This window comes from Filicampus tigris, chromosome 4 (assembly GCF_054856515.1).
Source record: "Filicampus tigris isolate MCC_2025a chromosome 4, RoL_Ftig_1.0, whole genome shotgun sequence".
Taxonomy (NCBI): domain Eukaryota; kingdom Metazoa; phylum Chordata; class Actinopteri; order Syngnathiformes; family Syngnathidae; genus Filicampus; species Filicampus tigris.
Window position 1 is genome coordinate 12,235,320 of NC_141220.1, and position 21,036 is coordinate 12,256,355.

Consider the following 21,036-nt stretch of genomic DNA (forward strand, 5'->3'; position numbering starts at 1 on the left):
GACTTCATTCTATCCATTTTAGCAGAAAAAGGGTTTCTATGGCATCCACGCTTGTATCTGAGTGCACCTGCTCCACACACTTGTCCTAACTGCTGCTGCCTTCTGTTCTGTGTTGGTCACGCTTCTCGCACTGTACATTCTTTATGTAATTTTAGTAATTTACTTCTTACTGCTTTACTTTAAAAATTTCTTTAACTCTTGTTTGTAAATGCTTTTAAATGTCGTAATTTTCATCACGCGCATTGACTTGCTTGTTACTTGCGTATGAAATGCGCTATATAACTAACGCTGCCTTGCCTCGTCTTGCCTCGTCTTGCCTTGCCACCCCAAAGGTAACACAAATGTGAATTTCTGACAGCTCTTGTATGGGATTTCAAACATTGTCTAAGGCATACCTAAAATAAGAGACGACACTTGAAAGTGAACCACAAATGGAGGAGATCATAGGCGCAGTTGTGGGGCAGGTCAGAAAATCTCCCTCAAATCTGATACGATCATCCTACCCTGCCATTCAAACAGCAATTGATTATCCTCTTTCTCCCACCAGACTGTACGCTGTCATGGCATAAAGGCCATTTGCTTTGATGAGTGTTGGCTTCAAGCACGGAGCTCCGTGAAGGAGCCCTGATCTCAATCCTAACAATAATGCTCTAATCTGCCCGAAACGACCCCTACAGCTCAGACTCCACTAATCCCGTATAAGAAAGAGGAGCCAGATGGTCATGAACAACTGCTAGGGGGGTCTGAGGATGAGCACATGGATAGGGATGCCTGGAGTGCCTGCCGCTGTTTACCTTGTGCTTCAAGTTACCACAGTAAGCCCGCTAAAGTGGACCGCGTGCATATGATGAGTGTACTTTCCAACTGTGTGTGTGTGTGTGCTGTGTCCAACAAGATGCATGAGGTTCCAGAAAGAAGAAACCCTAGTGTTTGTTCAGTAGTGTGCAACGTTCCCTCCTCGGAACTAATATGACGATTCAGGTCTTTCAAGGCCAACTTGACGACCAGTTGGAGCACCCTTGTGACTATGAGAGTGTCAAAGGTATAGCACAGTCTCAGGAGTGTCACCGTACTGCTCACCCTCCCTCCTGACATCTCTGAATGCTCAAGAATCCCGAATGACTTTTAAGTGACTTGCAGAAACCCACAGGCCCACTAACCTTTTACTGGGCACGGCCCTACACCGCAATCCAAAATACCAGTCTTCTTGTCGCCAACAAAGGAGACTTAACAACCACAAGCTGCAGTCTGACCCAACATCACCTAATTACTTTCCCTCAGGACACAGATTAAACTGCTGTTAAAATGGACCCAGAGTGGAACGAAATCATTAATATCAATCCATGAAGAAGTAAGTAAATACTGTATGAGTAGTGGATGCTCATTAAAAGAAAATTACTGTGGTATGAATTTAGTTATTGGACCACAGGGCTTGTCTGGGGTAGTGGACAGCACATAGCGTCTTAATGGTTTGCTGAAGCTGAAACACATGAGAACCTTTGCTTTTGAAGGCAGCAAGTTAGTTTGACCCCCCCCCCCCCCCCAAAAAAAAAAAAACAGGATTTCAAAGCTTATTTTCTAACTATTGTGGTAAAGGGAGTGCAGCAGTGCTGAGATTTTGACACAGAAAGGGGGTTAAGCTGAAATTGAGCTTTCCAGAGACCCGGGGAAGTAAATGCCATCAAGCAAATCCCCTGAGACTGCCCCTGGAGAAAGCTGCTAAAGGTTGACTTTTAGTCGTACACCGTGGCTGCTTCTGATCTGTTAAATGTGCACAATGGTCCATAACTGACACACACAGGAAATTGACTTGTGTTATTCTAATGCAGAGGTGGTCTAAATGTAAGTAAAGTCCTTGCTCACTGTTCAGATCACATGCACTTTTAAATCCACTGATAAATTCTTAATCACAATTAATTGAGGATACAGTATGTCAATGAGAAAACCGAAGAAATCACAGGAGGAAGTTGGGACTAGTGGACTACTTTCAAGTCACTTTAAATTGAATACATTAAGAATGAAGTGTGGGCAGGGAATTCACCTTATCTCTAAAATATCAAGTCCATTCGCTGTCAGACTTAACAGCCTCTGTCGCTCTGGTCAGTATTTTAGTTTGCGGGACTCCTGAGTTCTGCTGCTTTCCCAGGAACATGGCCCGGGACAGAACAGTCCTACAGTCACATCAACATATTTTAACTCTGCTCTAAGCTCAGTGGAGACACTTAGTTGGAGCTGAGAAAATACTAAATATAAAAGGGATGCTTTCTGGCTTCTTATTGCCGTTTCTCTTGAAAAATTACTTTTTAACGCTTAATGCAGTCTTACTTCTGTCACTCAGGGTGGAATTTTTTACAACACTATGCACAAACACAATTTACCATCATGTCATCACTTTAAAATCATCATTACACACTTCATGCATTTGCATTACACACATTTCACAATAATATGTCAAATGAATTAGCTGCACATGTTAGAATTGCACTGCAGCGTCTGAAGAAGCAGATGTATGTTTTTTATAGGAGTAGACAGAGCAGTGAGGTGTATGCCATTGATTACATTAATGATGTGCTGAGGTTCACCCAAACCCGGAGAGTCGGTTGGAATGGATCGTCATCTTCGGTGTGGCTTCTGTGGTCAGTGTTACTAACAGTCACTTGAACTACCATTTACAAAAACAGCTTGGTCCATTTTATGTGGCTATCACGTTATTGCTGTTGAAATGAGGCAATTGTTAACTGTAGTTATGTAATGTGTATCCCAATAAAATGTCCCCATGGCACGAAGACAGAACAATCATGTGCAAACTGCAGAATGAACTGCACTATGGGAGAAATTAACAATCAATTTTATCTCGAAAAATGCTTGATTTTGTTGGTTGATAGGGAGAAACTGTCCCTGATGTTTTGTTCTGAAGCATTTGCATTGAGTGCCTGATATTTTTATTAATTTATAATTTTTGGGGTTTTTTGATACAGCTGATGTTATGTTCCTTTTTTCAGATCACCAATTAGTCAAGATTGAGTCAAGAGGGGCAAATAATGAAGTTCATTTACTTAATGAATTCCACACATTCAGCCAAATTGTTGACAGACTATGCATTGATTATTTTTGCCAACCTTACTCAAAAGTAATTACCTTTGAGTCTGAGTCCCCCAGTACGCTCTAAGTGATAGTGCATAATATTGTTAGATTCCCCCAACTTTAGACATGTCAAATCCCGAGAACTTGTAGTACTCGTAGTACACATATACGGAGTTCACAAGAAATACGGTATCAAGGTAAATCAATGTCAGATTGAAAGAATCCCCCATCAGCTAAGCCTCTCCGAGCCTTCTCATTCTACTGCACTAACATTTACATCAAGGCTGTGTGCAGCGAGGAGCCCCCCAAGGCATTTTGCTCGTCTCTGCCAATTACTCGGTTCTTCTCTCTGTGAAATGAGTAATGATACGAGGATGATATAGATACTGCAAGTTGCCCTGAAGCAGCACACAGCACTACCCTTTGCTGCCCCGAGTCTATCAATGTGCAGCTCTGTCCTTTTTTTGTATAGGGAGCAGGCAAAGAGCTAGTTGTTGGTTTGTGTGATGAATCTCTACGTGTTTGATTTTTCAATGCTGACCTGTTCACAGCTGGCTCTGGCTAATGATCTCGATTGCTTCAACTGCGTCCCAGTTAGAATCAGCTCATAAGCCAGTGGCATGGTGGGCCGCTGTTGACATAGGTATGGGATGTTTTTATGCTTTAAGCTTAGCTGCATTCACACAAAAGGTTGGCCCCATGACCCGTAAGCGTTATAATCCACTCTGAAAACATTCAAGGGATTCCCATTTTTACAAAAGATGCCCATGCTTGGCCACCCAGTGGAGTTTGCCAGACACTTGTTTTTGTTTTTCTGAAGTCGATCAGCATGTTTGGCTATGAGCGCACTAATAGATCATGAATTGTTCTTTAATAGCAAACACATTTAATAATGGAGTAATGACAGCATGCACAATTCTTCACAGCGCAAGAATGATTTCAAAGTGTTGGGTTCAACCCCCAAATGTACAACCACCCTGAAAGTGACCCCACTGAACTCTCATCCTCGATGCCACCATAATCTACTCCACTCGCCTTCCCTCCCCTCCTCTGGCCACATACAAAAGAAGAGCTGCTGCAATGCCACTGCCTGTGTCATGACATCCAAGAATAGCAACCTGCACTCAAAAAAAAAAAAAAAAACAGGCACAGACCCTCTGATGTAATAATTAGAAACACATGATTTCACTGACGACACTGCCTTGATCTTTCAAGAGTTTCACTCTTCAAGCATACTTTATATAAATAACATCCTTTACATATAATACACATTGTGCTGTACTCTGTCAACCTTTGATCAGATTTGCACACATTACACATTCGCATCAAAAACATTTACTTGACTGGGATCTTATGGTACTTGAGATGAAGAACCGAGGCACTTACCCAGAAGATGAGATTGAAGATGAACATCAAATACTTCAAGCAGCAGAGGCAGCCTCTTGCCATGTTAAACTTCTTGAATTCTAAAAGGAACACAAAGGATAGATCCAGGTAAAAGACCACGTATTTGCTCCCTTTGGGTGAGCTGTACTTGTTGTTGCTCTTGTCTCCTGTGCTGGCCTCAGCTGCTGCTGTTGCAGCCTGACCCTGCTGTGTGTTTTTACGTGGCCCCGTGGAGCCGTAGAAAGCACCGGCAGTGAAGCCGCGGCCACCAAATGGGCGGCCAGACGTGGAAGCTTGGGGGAAATCAGAGTCACAGCTTTCTACTGAAGGGCTACGATGAATGGCTGACTCCTCACTGCTGGACTTCTCCATGCTCTAGGGCTGTTGCTGCTGATGACGATCTCCCTGACGCACAGTCTAACATAGTCTCAGAGGTGACAGGACAGATCAATGTGCCCTACGAGTCTCCACTGCTCCCAACCAGAAAAGAAAAAGATGAAAAATGCACAGATAAAACTCAAACTACATCCACCCCAAATCACACAGCTGAGCCGATAATTTGAGTGTGAAAGAGTCCAGTGAAGAAGTGAGTGGAGCTGTGCTGCTTAGGCTTGCTGCTGATGTCTTGCTTTCAGTGTCCTTAAGTAGCTGTGCAGGATGCTTCTTTCAAGAGTATTACTCATCTCTTGAGACAAACTGACTTTCCCCTGGATCGTTGCTTGATATGTTCCCAGTTGCAAGTGGGAACCCGGTCCGCTGCTTCACTTCCACGTTTCCACTCCTGCTGACCCGGTAACTTCTCACCCTGACACTCTCAGCTTCTCTTCTGCGAAGTGTGCAATTTCTTTTCCCGCTGTTCCTGCCCCTGTTTCTCGAAGCACGCTTCTCTGCTCTAGCGGAGCGTGCTGTGATCAGCAGTTCTGCTCCCCGCACTGCCGGTGCTCGGCTCTCCCGGTAGCAGCAGCCCAACTGATGTGCCTCTCAGTAGAGACACAACTAACGGCTATTGCCTGTTTCCCAGTAAGAGCACTGCACTCCCTACCCTTCTGCTACTCTCTCTCTCCCTCTCGGAAGCCCTCCCACTGCTGAGCAGACAACCAATGCAGCAGCTGAAGGAAGATCCAAGCTCCACCTTTCCACTCCCAGTGTCTTTAATAAGCTCATCGCTGTGTTTGCTTTGACTATACATGTTCAGCAATTTATACTGTCAGGGGACATGGGAAGTCAGAGATGAATTCAACAGTGATTAAAAACTAAAAGAGGACATGACGTGCCTCAAGGTTATACAGCTGTCTCTGGTGCTTTAGAGTTGGGGTCAGAAGATAGAGTGTGACATTTTGCAAGTGCAAGTGCACACACCCAAATAGAATTCCTCATGATTTGTATTCAAAGTGTAAATATTTTTTGACTGCTGTTGTTCTAAATTTACCACGATTCATTTGGCAGATGGTAATTTATTTGCCATTTTACAAAACATGCTGTAATATTAGGCAGCTCTCTGATGTGGGTTAGGGTTGAAGAACTACAGCTGCACTTCGCAGTGGTTCTGTGTTCTTCATTACAGCACTGCCCACATCCATGTAAGGGGATGCCATTTACTGGCAATGAGCTGGCTTCAGAATTGTTACAAGCAAATCAAAAGGAAATAGAGACTTTAAGATGCTGAGCACTCTCCAAGGCATAGTCAGGGTCAAAAACTAAATAGTGCTGGTGAGTGACACACTAAACCGACAAAATATTGCAGGGCTTTGATTTAAAATAGACCTCACCCTCTAATCTAAAGTGCATCCCCAAATCTGTGCAACCAGTGGAGAATTGGAGAATTAAAGCCAAAAGGGGCTGAAAGATCAAGGTGATTACTCTACTGCTAGCAAAAAAAAACATACATTAACATATATATATATATATATACATGTATATATATATATATATATATATATATATATATATATATATATATATATATATATATATATATATATACACTCATATATTAAAGTTGTTCCTCTATGCCTAATTTTGATTAAGTCCTCATTGGACCGTAACAAATTCTAATAACAGTGTAATTGCCCTCATTGACTCCCTAGTCTGGATGATATTGGTCCTCAATGTGAAGAGTGCCTGTGCTCGGTCTCCCGACACTAGGACGGAGAATTTCAACTCAACGGTTTTAGAACAATCCAGTAAAACACAGTTGTCAATAACATTCTAATCCAACCTTCTGATTGACTAACTGATTCACAGATGAAAAAAAAATACATATAAAAATAAAGAGTCGAGTGGGAGATCACGCATTATGGCTGTACGGTAGAGATTAATTAGTTTTTGGCTATAATGGTGGACTTCACAAGAACAACAAAAAAAACTTAAAGGGAAGTCAACGCAAACATTTCTTTCTCAAGAATATGTTCTATGGAAGCCCACTAGTTGAAACAGGGCATTCTGATAAATATTGCGTTTGTCGAATAAATGTTAATCCACTCGTTTTTAATCATCTCCGGGGTTGGCCATTTTGTCTTCTGTCGACTGAAAATGACATCACAACTGCTCACAACGACCAATCACGGCTCAGATTCAGAAAACAGGTCAGCCGTGATCGGTCCTTGTGAGCAGTTGTGATGTCATTTTCAGTCGACAGTGTCGACTGAAGACAAAATGGCCACCCCCAGAGATGGATAAAAACGGGTGCATTTTGCTGCTTAACTTATATTCCACAAGCGCAAAATTAATCAGAATGCCGTGTTTCAACTAGTGGGCCTGCTGGGAACATATTCTTGAAAAAATAGGTTTGGGTTGACTTCCACTTCAAGCAATAATTTAAATGACCCAAAGTTTAGTCCAAGAAAAGGCATGTCGAGAAGAAGTATAAAACATAGTATAGTGGTACCCCTTCTTACGAAATTAATTGGTTCTGGAAGAAAATTATTAACTAGAATATTTTGTAAGTAGAGACGTTTTCCATGTGAAGCCCTTATCCATTCCAAGCCCCCCAAAATTCAAACATAAATGTTTTATAAAGCATAAAAATGCATCAAAACATGTAACCGATACATGTTACAATTACATTATTGCACAATAAATGAGAGTTGTGCATAATGTAAAAAACAAAGAATAAAGAATAAAACTTATGGTCATTTACCTTTTAATTGCTGTCTTCATCGCTTTTTGCCCTCTTTGGTTCATGTTCTCTCTCAGAAGTGGCTTTTGCCTGGCGTTTTGTAAAGAACTGATTTAATAATGTGGCGACTGTCGATACATTACGGTCATATTCTTTGGCGAGATCAACAAAACGCATCCCTTTTTCATACTTTTCTATTACCTCTTGCTTTGTTTGTATGGACAAAAAAAAACAATTTTCTTCTTTTTTTTTTATTTTCCTCATTTCTAATTCACGTAAAACTATCGGACAGGGATGTTGCATAGATATAGCTATCACATATATATCTATCTACCTGTCTACCTACAAACATAGCACATTCGGTAGAGGTCCCTCTTAGCCAATGGGATGCCAAGAATGTGCCAGGTAATAGCCAATGGCAGAGCAGCTATGAGTATGTTGCGTTCAGGAAACTCTGGAGCTGCGAGTAGCAGCCCATACTGTATTTTTACCTTGAGTATCCTGAAATTTCTTTCATAACAAGAAGCAATATTTTCCTGTTGAGGCGTTTCGTAACTTGAAAATTTCGTATGAAGATACGTTCGTAAGTAGAGGTACCACTGTATATGCCAAATGCCAAATGTAGTCCAGTGTATTGCTCAACGGTTTTCACAGTTCAAAACAATATCAAGGCAGTTGGAGGGAAACATTTATATTTTCTCAAAAGTTGTCAGCATCTGGTGAAATGTTTGTGTCAGATTGTTTCAATAGCTTTTTATTGAAACATTATGTCTTTGGTGCTTTGACATAAGTACTTTATTGACAAAAGCTAACCAATCAGACTTTGGGGCGGGACTCCTTAATTCTCGCTGAATCATTATGTTTTTCTTCATTTGACCTTGACATTTTGGCAAATGATCCCTTTTTTTCATTGATGTTTATACAACTGAAATGACCACCTGCAAAAACTGTGACAACATATGATTAGGGTGAAATATAACCACTTACGAGTAAAATAAAAACATGACATATTCCTATTTGGTGTGAATCTACAAGCAGTTTTTTTACTAGAGGGCTTCCAGGTGCGGTGAATGGAGTATACATGTGCAACGCTCTCTAGTTTCACTCATCTATCAGAGCTCAGTGGGACTCTAAGCATGCATGTTGCAGATTCCACAAGCAGCCTGAAGGATAATTCTGGAGTAATTTCCCTCCTGAACCTTGCGCAGAATCACAAATCTGCTCCAATCAATAATATGTTCTGCACTGCTGCTTCAGGTATACAGCATAGCAAAATGAGAGAACAGCACAGAGACTCAGGAGTAACAGTTATCTGCAGGATGACACTGAGCAATCGAGGCCACACCAGGAAAGAAAAAAATGAACAACAGAGAAGTGAAGAGTGGAGAAGAAGACATTATAACCACATTTCGGTCAAAAAATATCGCCTTTCTGGCACTCCCTTACAAACAGGTGCTGTCCTGCTTCTGTTCTGGTTACTACTTAAGAAGGCGAAATATTCACGCGATGACTTCATCCCTCCTGCCGTTTTACTCAATCAATCAAATTTTATTTGTGCAGCACCTTTCATACATAGAAATGCAACTCAATCTGCTGTGCAATAAACACATCCAAAATACAACAAAAAAAGTCCTGCCGCCCCCTCTCCTAACGCAGACAAAAGACATATATCCCCACAAGCACGCCTGCGCTCAAACACACAAAACACACCCCCACACACACAAGCTGATAAATTGTTTAATGAGGGAAAACGGGTGTGGGAAACACCAGCATTTGGGCAGTGTAAAAGGGGATAGGTTCTCTTGTTGAAGCCAATCACAAGAAAAGTCTAAAGCATGCTTTCATCCAGAAAAGTGATTAGCCTGGTTATTTGCTCTTCTTTTAATAAAAAAATGTTGAATGTTAAGTATCTACAAAAATCTCATCAGGAGGCCTATCATATCATAGCTTCCACTTTTATAACATATTAAAAACGTTTTCTTTTTCCTTTATAGCTGCTGTGAATATTTCTTAAAAGGTCCGTGATTCCGTGACATTCACTCAGAGTATGACCTTGACACTGGAAACTTGTGGGGGGACATATACCGATAATATAAAAAAATCCAATTGTCTTGCCACACAGTATAACTTCAGTCAACGACAACAAAAAAATCCTCATTGGCGGGGTGATGAGTTTCTCACAACACCATATATTTATTTGATTGTTGCACAGCTAAGTTCGAGCTTTTCATTATGGCTAAAAATAATTAGACCTTATTAAGGTGTAAAGAGCTGCATTCTATAATTCATCAGCACTTAATGAAAAATGTAATTTTACACATGACTAACCTGCAGCTTTAATAGCCATGCCTCTACATTTGTGGTTGCATTATTCAGCAGGGAAGGAGAACAAAAAGCCTAAACTTGATGAGTAAAACTTGCTGGGTCAGTTTGTTTTATAAAGAGAAGCATCACAGTGGAAGAAAACACTTTTAAAATATCCTGCAACATGGGGTGTATTCACTGAGTTGACACGCGAGCAGAGAGAAACAATGAGCACTATCACTGTACCAGTAATTGAATGGTTTTGTTTTGAGCACAAGCCACTGACGGTCTCGTAATGCACTGCCCTGACTTCCGTGCAGGTATCCTGGATTCACTTCCCGCTCAGTGACACTGCAGTTAAATGGTTGTCTCACTCCCTCTTTACGATTTTTATACAACTTTATTGGATTAATTCACCATAACAATACAGAGGAGAAAATATATCATACAAAGTCAAAACACAGTGGTTCATAAAAACATGCAAAGAGCATCATCAAAATTACATGGGCATCGCATCCTTTTTTTTCCCCCTTCTCAAATAGTGAAGTGCCTGTTTGACCACTATATTACTATTTATCATAGTATTTTTAATACACTTGGTAGATCTTGTCCTCCACATAGTAGCACAAACAACATAAACAAATATTTGAAAGAGCTCTTTTTTGTTTGGGAGCTATATCATCTTCTATTAAATCATACATAATGGTAACATAATTAATGTTAATTTTTAATCCAATATTTTTCATAACTAACCAAACCTATACAACATAATATAGCTATATAACAATCTAACAATAAATGTTCTTGCATGTCTTTTTCTGAGCAATTAATGATGGATCATTCAGTTGTTTTGACATAACAGCTCGATGAGACCATTGCTCTTATGGGTAGCCTACCCACAGCAATCAGTCACATTGTGTCTTTTGTACCCTCTGCACTAATAGTATTTCTTTTTCCCAATAAACAAACCACTTCTAAAGTCTGATTAACACTCAAATGTGTAAAAGACATATGTCAAAGTCAAGGCCCGCGGACCAAATGTGGCCCACGAGAAGGTTTTCTACGCCCCCTGCGATGATATTGATTTATTATTAGATTCGGCCCGTAGCAAGCCGGTGTGAGTAGCAGATGTGATCGGGTCCTTCGCGCCTGCCGTTGACGTCACGCTTTAAAAAATATTGTAGCGCCTTCCAAGAACACAGACGTAGTTTAATTATCAGGTTTTTATTAGTCCAACCGGCTACTGTGGGCCGCAGCCGACGCCAATACAGTACGACAACGTTCAGTCAAAAAAGAGCCACGGCGCTCCTCTCGCTCGCATGCCCTCCCATCCAGCGAGGCTCTCAATGCATTTATGAACCAACACAACTTGTCAAGACACACATTCGACCACAACACAGATAACCCAATTCGTTACACTATTTCTGTGATATATTTATTTGCATCTATGTTTGCCACCCACTGGCTGTTGTTATCACGAACATTCCCGCAACTTTTGCGAGGATCGTCCTTCGGTCGTCTATGTGCCGACTGAAGACTTCGCGTCACTTTTCCTGGCTTTCAGAGTCGGATTGTGGTGAAAGGTTATTCGGAGTAAAACATGTATTAAGAATTACTGCATGTTAGAAATTCCACGTTGTTTTAGTATTTGTAATTGTTGGCATTTGATAATACATTCATTGAGTTTCGATGTAGTTCTGAGCTGTCCCACACTGTGAGCAGGCATTGAACGCTCCTCAAGCGCTCAGTGTTGATAGCGAGAGATGTGGTTTCTTTTGATTTTCCTCCTTCGACACAGCTAGCTAGTAGTTTGTTTGTACCAGCAAACTCAGTAGTTGCAGATTTCCCGTGTTTCACCACGTTTGTTGTTGTGTGTAAATGTTAAAAGGTGAGTTTAATAATTGAGGTTCGTGTCAGGTAACTGCTGTACATAATAACCTTGATATGTTCTCGTGAGTGATGTCACGTTGATGAACACTAGGTAGTTATTTCGGCTAGTATGCTTACTATTCTAGTGATGAAACGTGTGAATGTGTGTTGTATGTATTGTTTGGTTGTTTAATTTCTTAATAGAGTCAATTGTAATGTTTAGGCATATTGTTAACTAATGGATATGCATTGGATGATGTTGCTAGGTTATTCTTTGTCTGTGTTGTTGCAGACCACAATAAATAGACGTGAAATACGGGCCTGTGTTCTCTGACAGGAGCACCCATGTCAGTTGGAGACATCATACCAATCATATGATCCTCTCCGTTTTACTTCACATTATGTACAGTTCATACAATCTCGCAGCCCGAGTCAACCAGAAAATTGTTTCCAGTTTGGCAGGAGAAACGCTATCGTTCCACTGATCTTGTTTCACAAGACGGGCAGCGGCTTCTTCTCGTCATAAACGGAAGTGACGTATGAGCTGCCTCGCAAAAGTAGCAGAAATGTACTTTATTTTATTTTTCAGTTAGTGACTCGGAACATCAAAACACAACAGCCAGGGGGGTGACAAACATAGAGGCAAAGAAATAGATTACAGAAATATAAAGCGTGACATCATCAGCAGGCGCGAAGGACCCGATCCAAACTGGACATTTAAACAAATTTCAATTAACATTCTATCAGTCCATCCCTCGGCTTGTCGCAATATTTTTTATTTTGCCCTCCGTCAATTTGACTTTGACACCCCTGGTCTAAAATTTACAAAACCCCCGTATTCTCATGGTCTTTCCTGGTACCCGTGATGAGTCATGGAGGGAAGAGTCAGCTGAGTCCCAGAAGCTTAAAGTGTGCTATGGTTTCGGCCTGTCGTCTACCCCAGATTCATCATTTCCCTCCTGGCCCATCATGTTATGATGGGGTCTTTCTCGTTTCTCATGCTATGACTAAGGTCTAATGCATTTTTCATGTTCAATCAAGTTCAGTCAGTACGTTCTGTCAATCTATTCAGGAGCTTCGGAGCATGTGTGGCCATGGTAGACTCGAATGAAGCTCCACTTCCAATCCCGACTTTTTACTCCCTCTTGTACCGCGTGCGCTGTGGCATACTATTATAGTGTAACGCAATGCAGAGTATAGCTACAGAGCTGTATACCATCACACGCAGGGAGGTGACATGATTGAATGCGACAAAACTATCGTGAGGACTTTGAGAAAACATGGCAAAATCAGACAAAATATCCCCCTGACCTTGCAGAAGATGACATCATTTGAAATGCGTGAAATGCTCGGGAAAAGCAATGCTTCTCGTCTTATCCCATCCATCCATCCATTATCGATACCGCTTATCCTCACAAGGGTCGCGGGTCGTGCTGGCGCCTATCCCAGCTGTCTCGTCTTATACCAATTACTTGCAAATATTTTACACCCTATTACATAATGTTATATTTTGTTGCACAAACCCCATTTTACTGTGGTTGACTAGTTTTCTGATCTTTACCGATGATGGCAATTGTTTTTGACAGTTTAAAAATGTGTGCCAGTATCCATAGCTCAATGTTCACATTTGCCCATCCCGTGTTGTTTCAGTCAGTATTCTGTATTGGGCATTCTGATTACTTTGATTGAATTTACACATCGGCTACATAAGGGATTTTCATTTCATTTTAAAGTGTGCTATATAATTCAAATGGATTTCAATGACATTCCGAAGTATCAAGAAAACTCCATGTTCCATGATTTAGAGCTAGCCTCAGAGTTCAACGAGTCACAGCTCTTTTTGGCTACGCACAAATTCCCACTTTATGCACGTGGGTGTTTCTTAAGTCTGGACTGGAGAATGTGCATAGATGGAAAGTGCACATAAAAAAAAATAGAGCGAGCAGAGAATATAGCCCATACGCAGCAAATACTCTAGGTTAGTGAACAGTGAGACCTCATTCCACATTTTTGTACATTTTCATCTCTCGCCTGTCCTTCTGACTATGACCGGGTTATTGACCTCAGTTGTATCTTAAAGCTTGTCTCCTTGCCTGTAGCCTAAACTGATAACACATTAGTTTAAGTCTTTTGGGGCTCTGTGATGTACAACACGCAGATGACAAACTGCTGTACAGTGTTTGCAGCGACTCAAACTTAATTTATATCCTGCCAAAGGCATATGCAGCTGATGCAAACCTCAAAGGATATTACCAGGAAAAAAGGCAAAATTCTATTAATGTATAAAACACAATTTAACATCAGCTGGGATAGGCTCCAGCACCTCCCCGCGACCCTGTACATGATAAGCGGTTTGGAAGATGACACAATTTAACATACTGTAAGCAAGTTTGACCTTCACTGATGCATTCATGTTACACTGTGCAACATTGTTAATGTTTGTCATGTAATGCTAATATGGTAAACACAATCACACAAAAATGAAGATGGTTTAGTTGTGCATCATTACACATATTTGAATCAGAAAAGCTCATCTCTCATTTTGTAAATTGCTGGAATTGGCACATCCTGTAGGAGGAATTCCAGAAAAATAGAATAAGTTGAAAAAGTTGCAAGTTGTTGTTTTTTTTAATTTGTGGAGGAGATTATGTTTAAAATTCCATCAATTAATAAGCCAGAGGAAGTACAAAATAGAAAGAAAGCTATGGCGAGGGATTTCCAAAATTGGATAAAAGCCAAATTTAAAAAAGATGGATTTCAGCATGCCATTCTTTGTGTACGGACTCTCTTAACTTTTGATGCACATGTTGCTGGTCCTTCCCTTTGGAAAGACCTTTGGATGTTAGGCAAGCCAAGCCCCCTCTCTGTCCATTTTTAAAACCTGTTTGAAAACACATTTCTTTTGTCTGGCTTTTGATCTGACCTGCGACTGACAGATTTTCGTCTCTTTTCCGGTGTCTATTACAGATAATGTTTTGTGTTAATTTATTGATTTAACTTGTTATATTATGGCTATTTTGTTGTTGTATTTAAAGTGCTTGTTTACAGCTGTAGCTGTTGTGACATATAAATAAAATGATATTGTGTTGTATGTTCAGACTAAGCCAGGGCTCTAGACTAACTTTTTACACTGATTGCACTAGTGCGCCTATCTTTCCTTGTTGGTTGTACCAGCACTAAAGTTAGTTGCACCAAAATCGACCTTCGGTTAAGTGGCTGCTTCTTAGCCTAGCCATTAGCTTGGCAGCACCATTCTTGTTTATGTTCCATTAGCCGCCTACGGCGCTCGCTAAATCCAACATCTAGCCACAAAGGTCCCGCTATCTCATCTGGGATGTTGAAAGTGTGGTGAAAGTTGCGACACCTAGTCAATTTGTACTTTAATCCAATGTCGATTGAGTCCACACAATATAGTATACAGCAGCAAAGGTAAAAGTACAGTTAAAAAGGAAAAGGCACGGCACGGTCGTCATCACTCTCCGGCCTTTATGCCTTCCGGCATCCGTCACCCCCGAGGTGGGGGTCATGACCGTCGGGCCCCCTGGTGAGTGAATGGGAACCTGCTAGCCGTGTGTGCACTCGTGGCAATTTTTCCTCCAAGCTTCAATATTTCATCCATTAGTAGATATGAAATTGTAAATATGTTTTTTAGAGTTGATGAGGACACCTTTTTTCCCCCTCCACCAGCTGGTTGTATGTTTACAACCAATATTTTTTTTTTAGTCCTCCCATCATGAAATTAGGGCACCTGCATCATGTAGCTCTGTAAACCATTAAATATCTCAAATCTCGATTTTTTTTTAAATGAGCAGATCTAGGTGAGTTTTTTTTCACTGAATAATCAAAGTTGTTTTACCTTTTTGGAAAAGAGCTCTTCAACTGTTTTTGTTTGTTTGGATGCATACATACACATTTCTTTGCAAAGGTATTGTCTTTTATTAAAAAGCTAATTTTCACATTGTAAAAAATTAAATAGAAGAATGTACAATTATCAGAATTATATAAAAAGAATAATGGAAAAACAATTTCCATCGAATATAATCTATAATAATAATAATCTTGCTACACTTTGTTGAGGATAGGTGCAGATGCAGTACAATAATTTATTTTCACTATTCACATCATTTTGGTATCAAATGAGTTTGTGAGCACATCCCAGCTTTGTTTATCATCTCATGCTTTGAGGATTTACATCTCTCAGCCACTTTCTAATGCTGCTCTATTTTACTGCCACCTACAACAATTACAACCAGATTAACTATTAATACCAGAATGGGATATATTGCACATAATGCTGATTGTTGATTTCCCATCCATTACACAGGGGACGATTTTGTATAGAGCTAAACAATACAGGAGACGGGGAACAAGGAACAAAACTGAATGCAAGTATACAAACAAATGAAGAGAGGCGTAAGGAGATGAGTTTGAAAAAAAGCAGTAAATGCTGCTAAAAGTATTCCCCAAATCTTTAACAATGTTTGGAGTTCAAACCGCGTAATTTCACGCAAACTGTCAGTGCAACTCTGTAGACGTGGGCTGTTTAATCCTTTGACTCAGCCAGTATTAAAGGATTAATTCACTGTGTGCGTATTTGGCCTATTCCTTTGACTTTTTGCTGGAAGGCCAACGGTGGTAAAAGAAGAATGATGTGGTAAGAGAAGAAGAAAAATATGTTCCAGAAATTTCCATGAAGTAAATTAAAAGCCTCTGGCAGCGTCCAAGTACTTTTGTCCAGTTGTGTTTCGATGTCATGCACATTGGAGATGATTGCCAGTAACCATGCGGACCTTAAGAATTCTGTGATGTGAAGATTATCAATGTTATTGGTTTTATTTAAGTTAATTTCTAATTCCCATTTTTGTTCTATTGTGTTGACCTGTAACATTGTATGAAGAAATGACTTGGATGACTTTGATGTGCTGTCATCGACAAGTTCGACAAGATGTGCGCTGACAATGTAGACAGATTTATTAGCTAGCTGCTAGCTGCTGATTTTATATGTATATATATGTTAGTGGTGGGCGATATGGAAAAAAATATCATATCACAATTTTTTTGGAATAAAATCACAAACATAATTTTACCACGATTCTTTTTTTACATAATTTTTTTGATGAATTTGCCCATTAAAATGCCATTTTAAGCCAGCTAAGATTTCTGAACAGGTTTTAATTTGAATAGTGCCATTTTTTTGCAAAATGTTCAGTGAATGTAAACATAACAGGTAACATAACGTAAACACACAGCTCACAATGCGGGTCTAGTACTTTGAAGAGTCTTTTAAACCCCTCATTTTCGATTCAATAAGTTATTATTATTATTGTTTATGAACAAACCTAATGCGCAAGTTTTAATTCTATTTTGTGCTCTTATAACAGGGAATGTTTTTTGCTTCATAACAAATTGAATTGTAGCTTGCTCTCTGTTGAAACTAATGAAAAAAAAAAAAATAGTCTTATGCATTTGAGACTTATTGCCGTACCGAACCCGTAATGAACCGTGATCCCCATACCGAGACATTACAGTCAAACACTGATTTTGCATAAAATGTCAAACATAAACGAATTTGGATCATATTGGTGTCTAACATATACACATCTACAGTATATATCTCTATCTCTCTATATCTATCCACAGGCAATCTATAAGTAATACCTATAAGGAATTCATCATTCATTTGACTACATAAATTAAGAAAAGAATAATTTTGGTGAATTAATTACCTGAAATGTGTCTTCCAGGTGTGATGTCACTGTACTTTTGATGCCGTTTATATCCAGACAATACATGTCTTTGTTTTACAGACTAGAACTGAGTGGTAACAATCACAGCCTGTTACAAGGTCAGCAACTCATTCCCCAATGTGTAGTTCAGTGTGAGAGAATTGAATTGAAGCTCACCTAGGCATCACAAAAATGGCTCGAGCATATTCTAAGCCTCACAAAAATAAAATGCCATTAAGATGTCAAATGATGATGCAGCAATATAAAAAAGTGATGTATTTTTTGAAATATCAGTAAAGGTGTCAGTGTGAAGGAATGTAAGTGATGTCCTCTGCAGTGATAATTAGCAGCTCCTTGTATGGCCATGGCTCAGGTTACAAAAGGAATTACTGCTGTATCGCTTTACAGAGGCATTGTGAAACCATTTAAGAGCTGCAGACATACAAATGACATTTAACAGCGTGTGATCGTGAGATGGATGTATGATCAAGGCCGATGTAAGGAGAGGATTTAAACTACAAAGGGTTTCTGCATGAGCAACGTCCCACTGCTGGAGGCCTTTGAATCCTACAGACTGTTTGGCAAGTGTGTTGATGTGAGTAGAAATAGACCTCACTGACATTTGTTCAGTTTAGAAAGAAAAAAAGAGTACACAACAAGATGAAAATACGCAAAAAGGTCTTCATTCGATGAAATTCTTATGTCAGAAATGATCGTATTTTAGTTTGATATTTACGTCTCCATCTTGGCCTTTTACTACACACAAACAATTAACCAATCAGATGATGTTGGTCTGTGAGTAATGCCATTTTTCAATTCACTGTGAGGTCATTCGCAACAAAAACATCAATAACATTGACTGGAAAGGGCACTAATTAAGAATTTATGACTTCATGACTTTCGAAGCCAAGCATGAAGGCATAAAAAGGGCCCATTTTTAATTTGTTCCCTTTATAAAGACACACTCTATACAGATTAAGTTTTGGGATACACCTGCTAATTAGTTGATTATTCACTCACGAAATAGCTTATTTTTTCCTTAATGTTAATGTTATTTGTCAAGGCTTTAGTCTGTCTGTGAATTCCCGTCAGTATTCGCCAAGTGAGTCAGAATCAGCCAAAAAGCTTCAAATTTATAAAGCATTTAGTTTTTATATTTTCTTTATTTGTCTGCATGTCTGCTTGCTTAAAACAATGATCTAAATAAATGCATCTAAAGTGCATATTAAAATGAAACGGAGACTTACGTCACGACAAACGTTAAGGACTTCTTTTTTCTAACGAAGCATCTCATCGATTCATATTAAGCAAACAAGCCAACGTAATCCAGCGAACCTTACTTGAACGACTTATATAAATAAATAAATTGTGCTTTATTTGAGTATTTGCCATTTTCACCGCTTTAAATTTGGCTAGAATTGCATACAAATTACAGACGAAGTAGGGACGGACCATTAGAATCGATTTGTGATAAAAATGAATTTGACCATATTTGGACTTTGAGATTTGCAGCCGACAGTGACTATAATGTTATTTTAATATTTTGAGGTCACAATTATCTTACAATTTACAACAAAATTAAACAAACGAACAAACACAAACATGATACTTTCTTCAGGTATTGTGCAGTTTTGGTGTCGCTGGGCTTTCCGAGCACGCCGGCTGCCTGCTGACACGTCCTCAAGTTCTGTCAAACGTCTCTGAAGAAGGCGAATGCCGATCACCAAAATTGCACAAGTTCTGAGAAAGAAGTTAAAAACTGCCGTAATAAGACGACATGATAGAGAGGGTCTTGGTTGCTGGTGGATGGGTCTGGCTGTGGGTGATGCAGTCAGTCCCTGCGCTGACTGCGGGTGATGTAGTCAGTCCTTGTATTTTGTGTTTAGTACCGCTGTCTTTTGTTTAGTGCACCTTCTTCGCCATAACCTTCACTTATCCTTTTCTGTAGCCACTATCCATTCTATTCATCCATGTGTGCACTAAGGGTGTCGGGATTCGAGTAATCACTCTATTTTGTTGTTTCAATGGCTAGGTTTTATGTTAGTGCATGTTTTTCATTTACCCCTTCCAACTCTCACACCTATTTTAGACTCCTCCTCCTTGCCATCTTGAGGAGGGGTTGTAACAGTATTACTTCAGAATTAATCAAAATCAAAAAATGATTTGATTAAAAACAAACGATGAAAATCTTATCAAGACAAAATGTGTAACAGCAAAAACCAAAGTTAAAATAAAATAACAAGCATGGGTTCAGGGGCTGTTTTGGAGAGGGTGCCAATCAAATTACTTGGGGTGGTAGTACATTCGGTATAGTCTGATTGTCCGCTCCGATATTCAGTATTTTAACGAATATAGGCATTGGCCGTTTTTTTAAAAATATCTTGCACTGGCACTTTATTTTTACATCTTTGATTGAAAAAGTAAATAATAAACTCAGTCCTGTGTGAAAGCCACGTCTAAGCTCTCAAATTCTTTTGAAATTATGTTTCTATCTGTGACAGGGGCTGAGAGATCAATTATTTTGTAGGTGTTTCATTTCCGGGAAAACGTAGTCACACATAGTCGCCCATAGGTTTTAGGGAGATGCTTCGTCAAGGCGCTTTAGGCCTTATTAGGCTTAATAGGTTAACTTATTATTCTACAAACACATTATTATTCAGAATGCCATGTTTAGACTGGTGAAGGCACAGCGAACATATTATTGTCAAGAACATTTTTGGGTTGACTTCCTCTTTAAGTCTGGACGGGAGAACTTCCATAGATGGTCAGTGAACAGTGAGATCTCATTCCACATTTTTTCTTTTTTGGGGGGGTCAACTTTCAATTATTGTCTGATTCGCTGTTTTTTCTCATGCCAATTTCACGTTCAAAATTGATGAATCATTTATTCATTCAGAGCACAAAGTCTTCTGGCAAAGACCCAATCTAAACTTAATTCCAACAGGCACATCAGAGTTGTGCAACACAAAGTAGGACACTCATGATTGTACGCGCAAAGTGTGCTTGCTTAGACATCATTACACTGCATTAGCATTTAAAGCAGAATAGTCAGTTGCCATAGTAATGTAACACAGTATCAGTAATGTCTGGGTCAACACAGGCAGTCGCAAAGAGGTCAAATGGTGGTGACGTGGCTAACTGACCCATACCGGAATCCCAGAATAGGCTCAAGGATAAATCAAGAGTGACACAGGGCCACTGATGATGATCAAAGGAGCGGAAGAATTAATCTCAATGCAACAACTATGTCAAAAATGGAGCGGTTGCGAAATGAATTCCATCCAGTTCATTGGCAAATGCAAGGGTGAGCCTCAGAATTCAAGCATTGACTATTAATTTTCTGGACTAGCGCCTCTGAAAGCTGACATAGGCGCCCTTGAAAAGTATGCCGACTTCCTCTTTCACTGCCACATCACAGATTCCCTTGATACTCCATGTTTTCCATATATCATGATGCGCATGTTGTTCAAAAGATATATGAGCTTTAGTACATTTATAATGATTGCGTGTTGAGTGTAGAGAAAATGTGGCCAATGACTTCATTAAAAT

At 39.7% G+C, this 21,036-nt stretch overlaps 1 protein-coding gene across 3 annotated transcripts in view; it reads right to left on the reverse strand.

The window, feature by feature from the left end:
• The window catches only part of tspan9a (tetraspanin 9a), a 222,225-nt gene that overhangs the window by 84,610 nt on the left and 116,579 nt on the right, over positions 1-21,036 (reverse strand). For 2 of the 3 annotated variants that reach the window (XM_086028877.1, XM_086028876.1), the window contains exon 1: positions 4,471-5,523. In XM_086028877.1, coding sequence (XP_085885003.1) covers positions 4,471-4,842 — 372 coding nt within the window. In that variant the 5' untranslated portion in view covers positions 4,843-5,523. Of the gene's footprint in view, positions 1-4,470; positions 5,524-21,036 lie in introns of those variants that run through there. The other variant, XM_086028878.1, reaches the window with a different exon arrangement.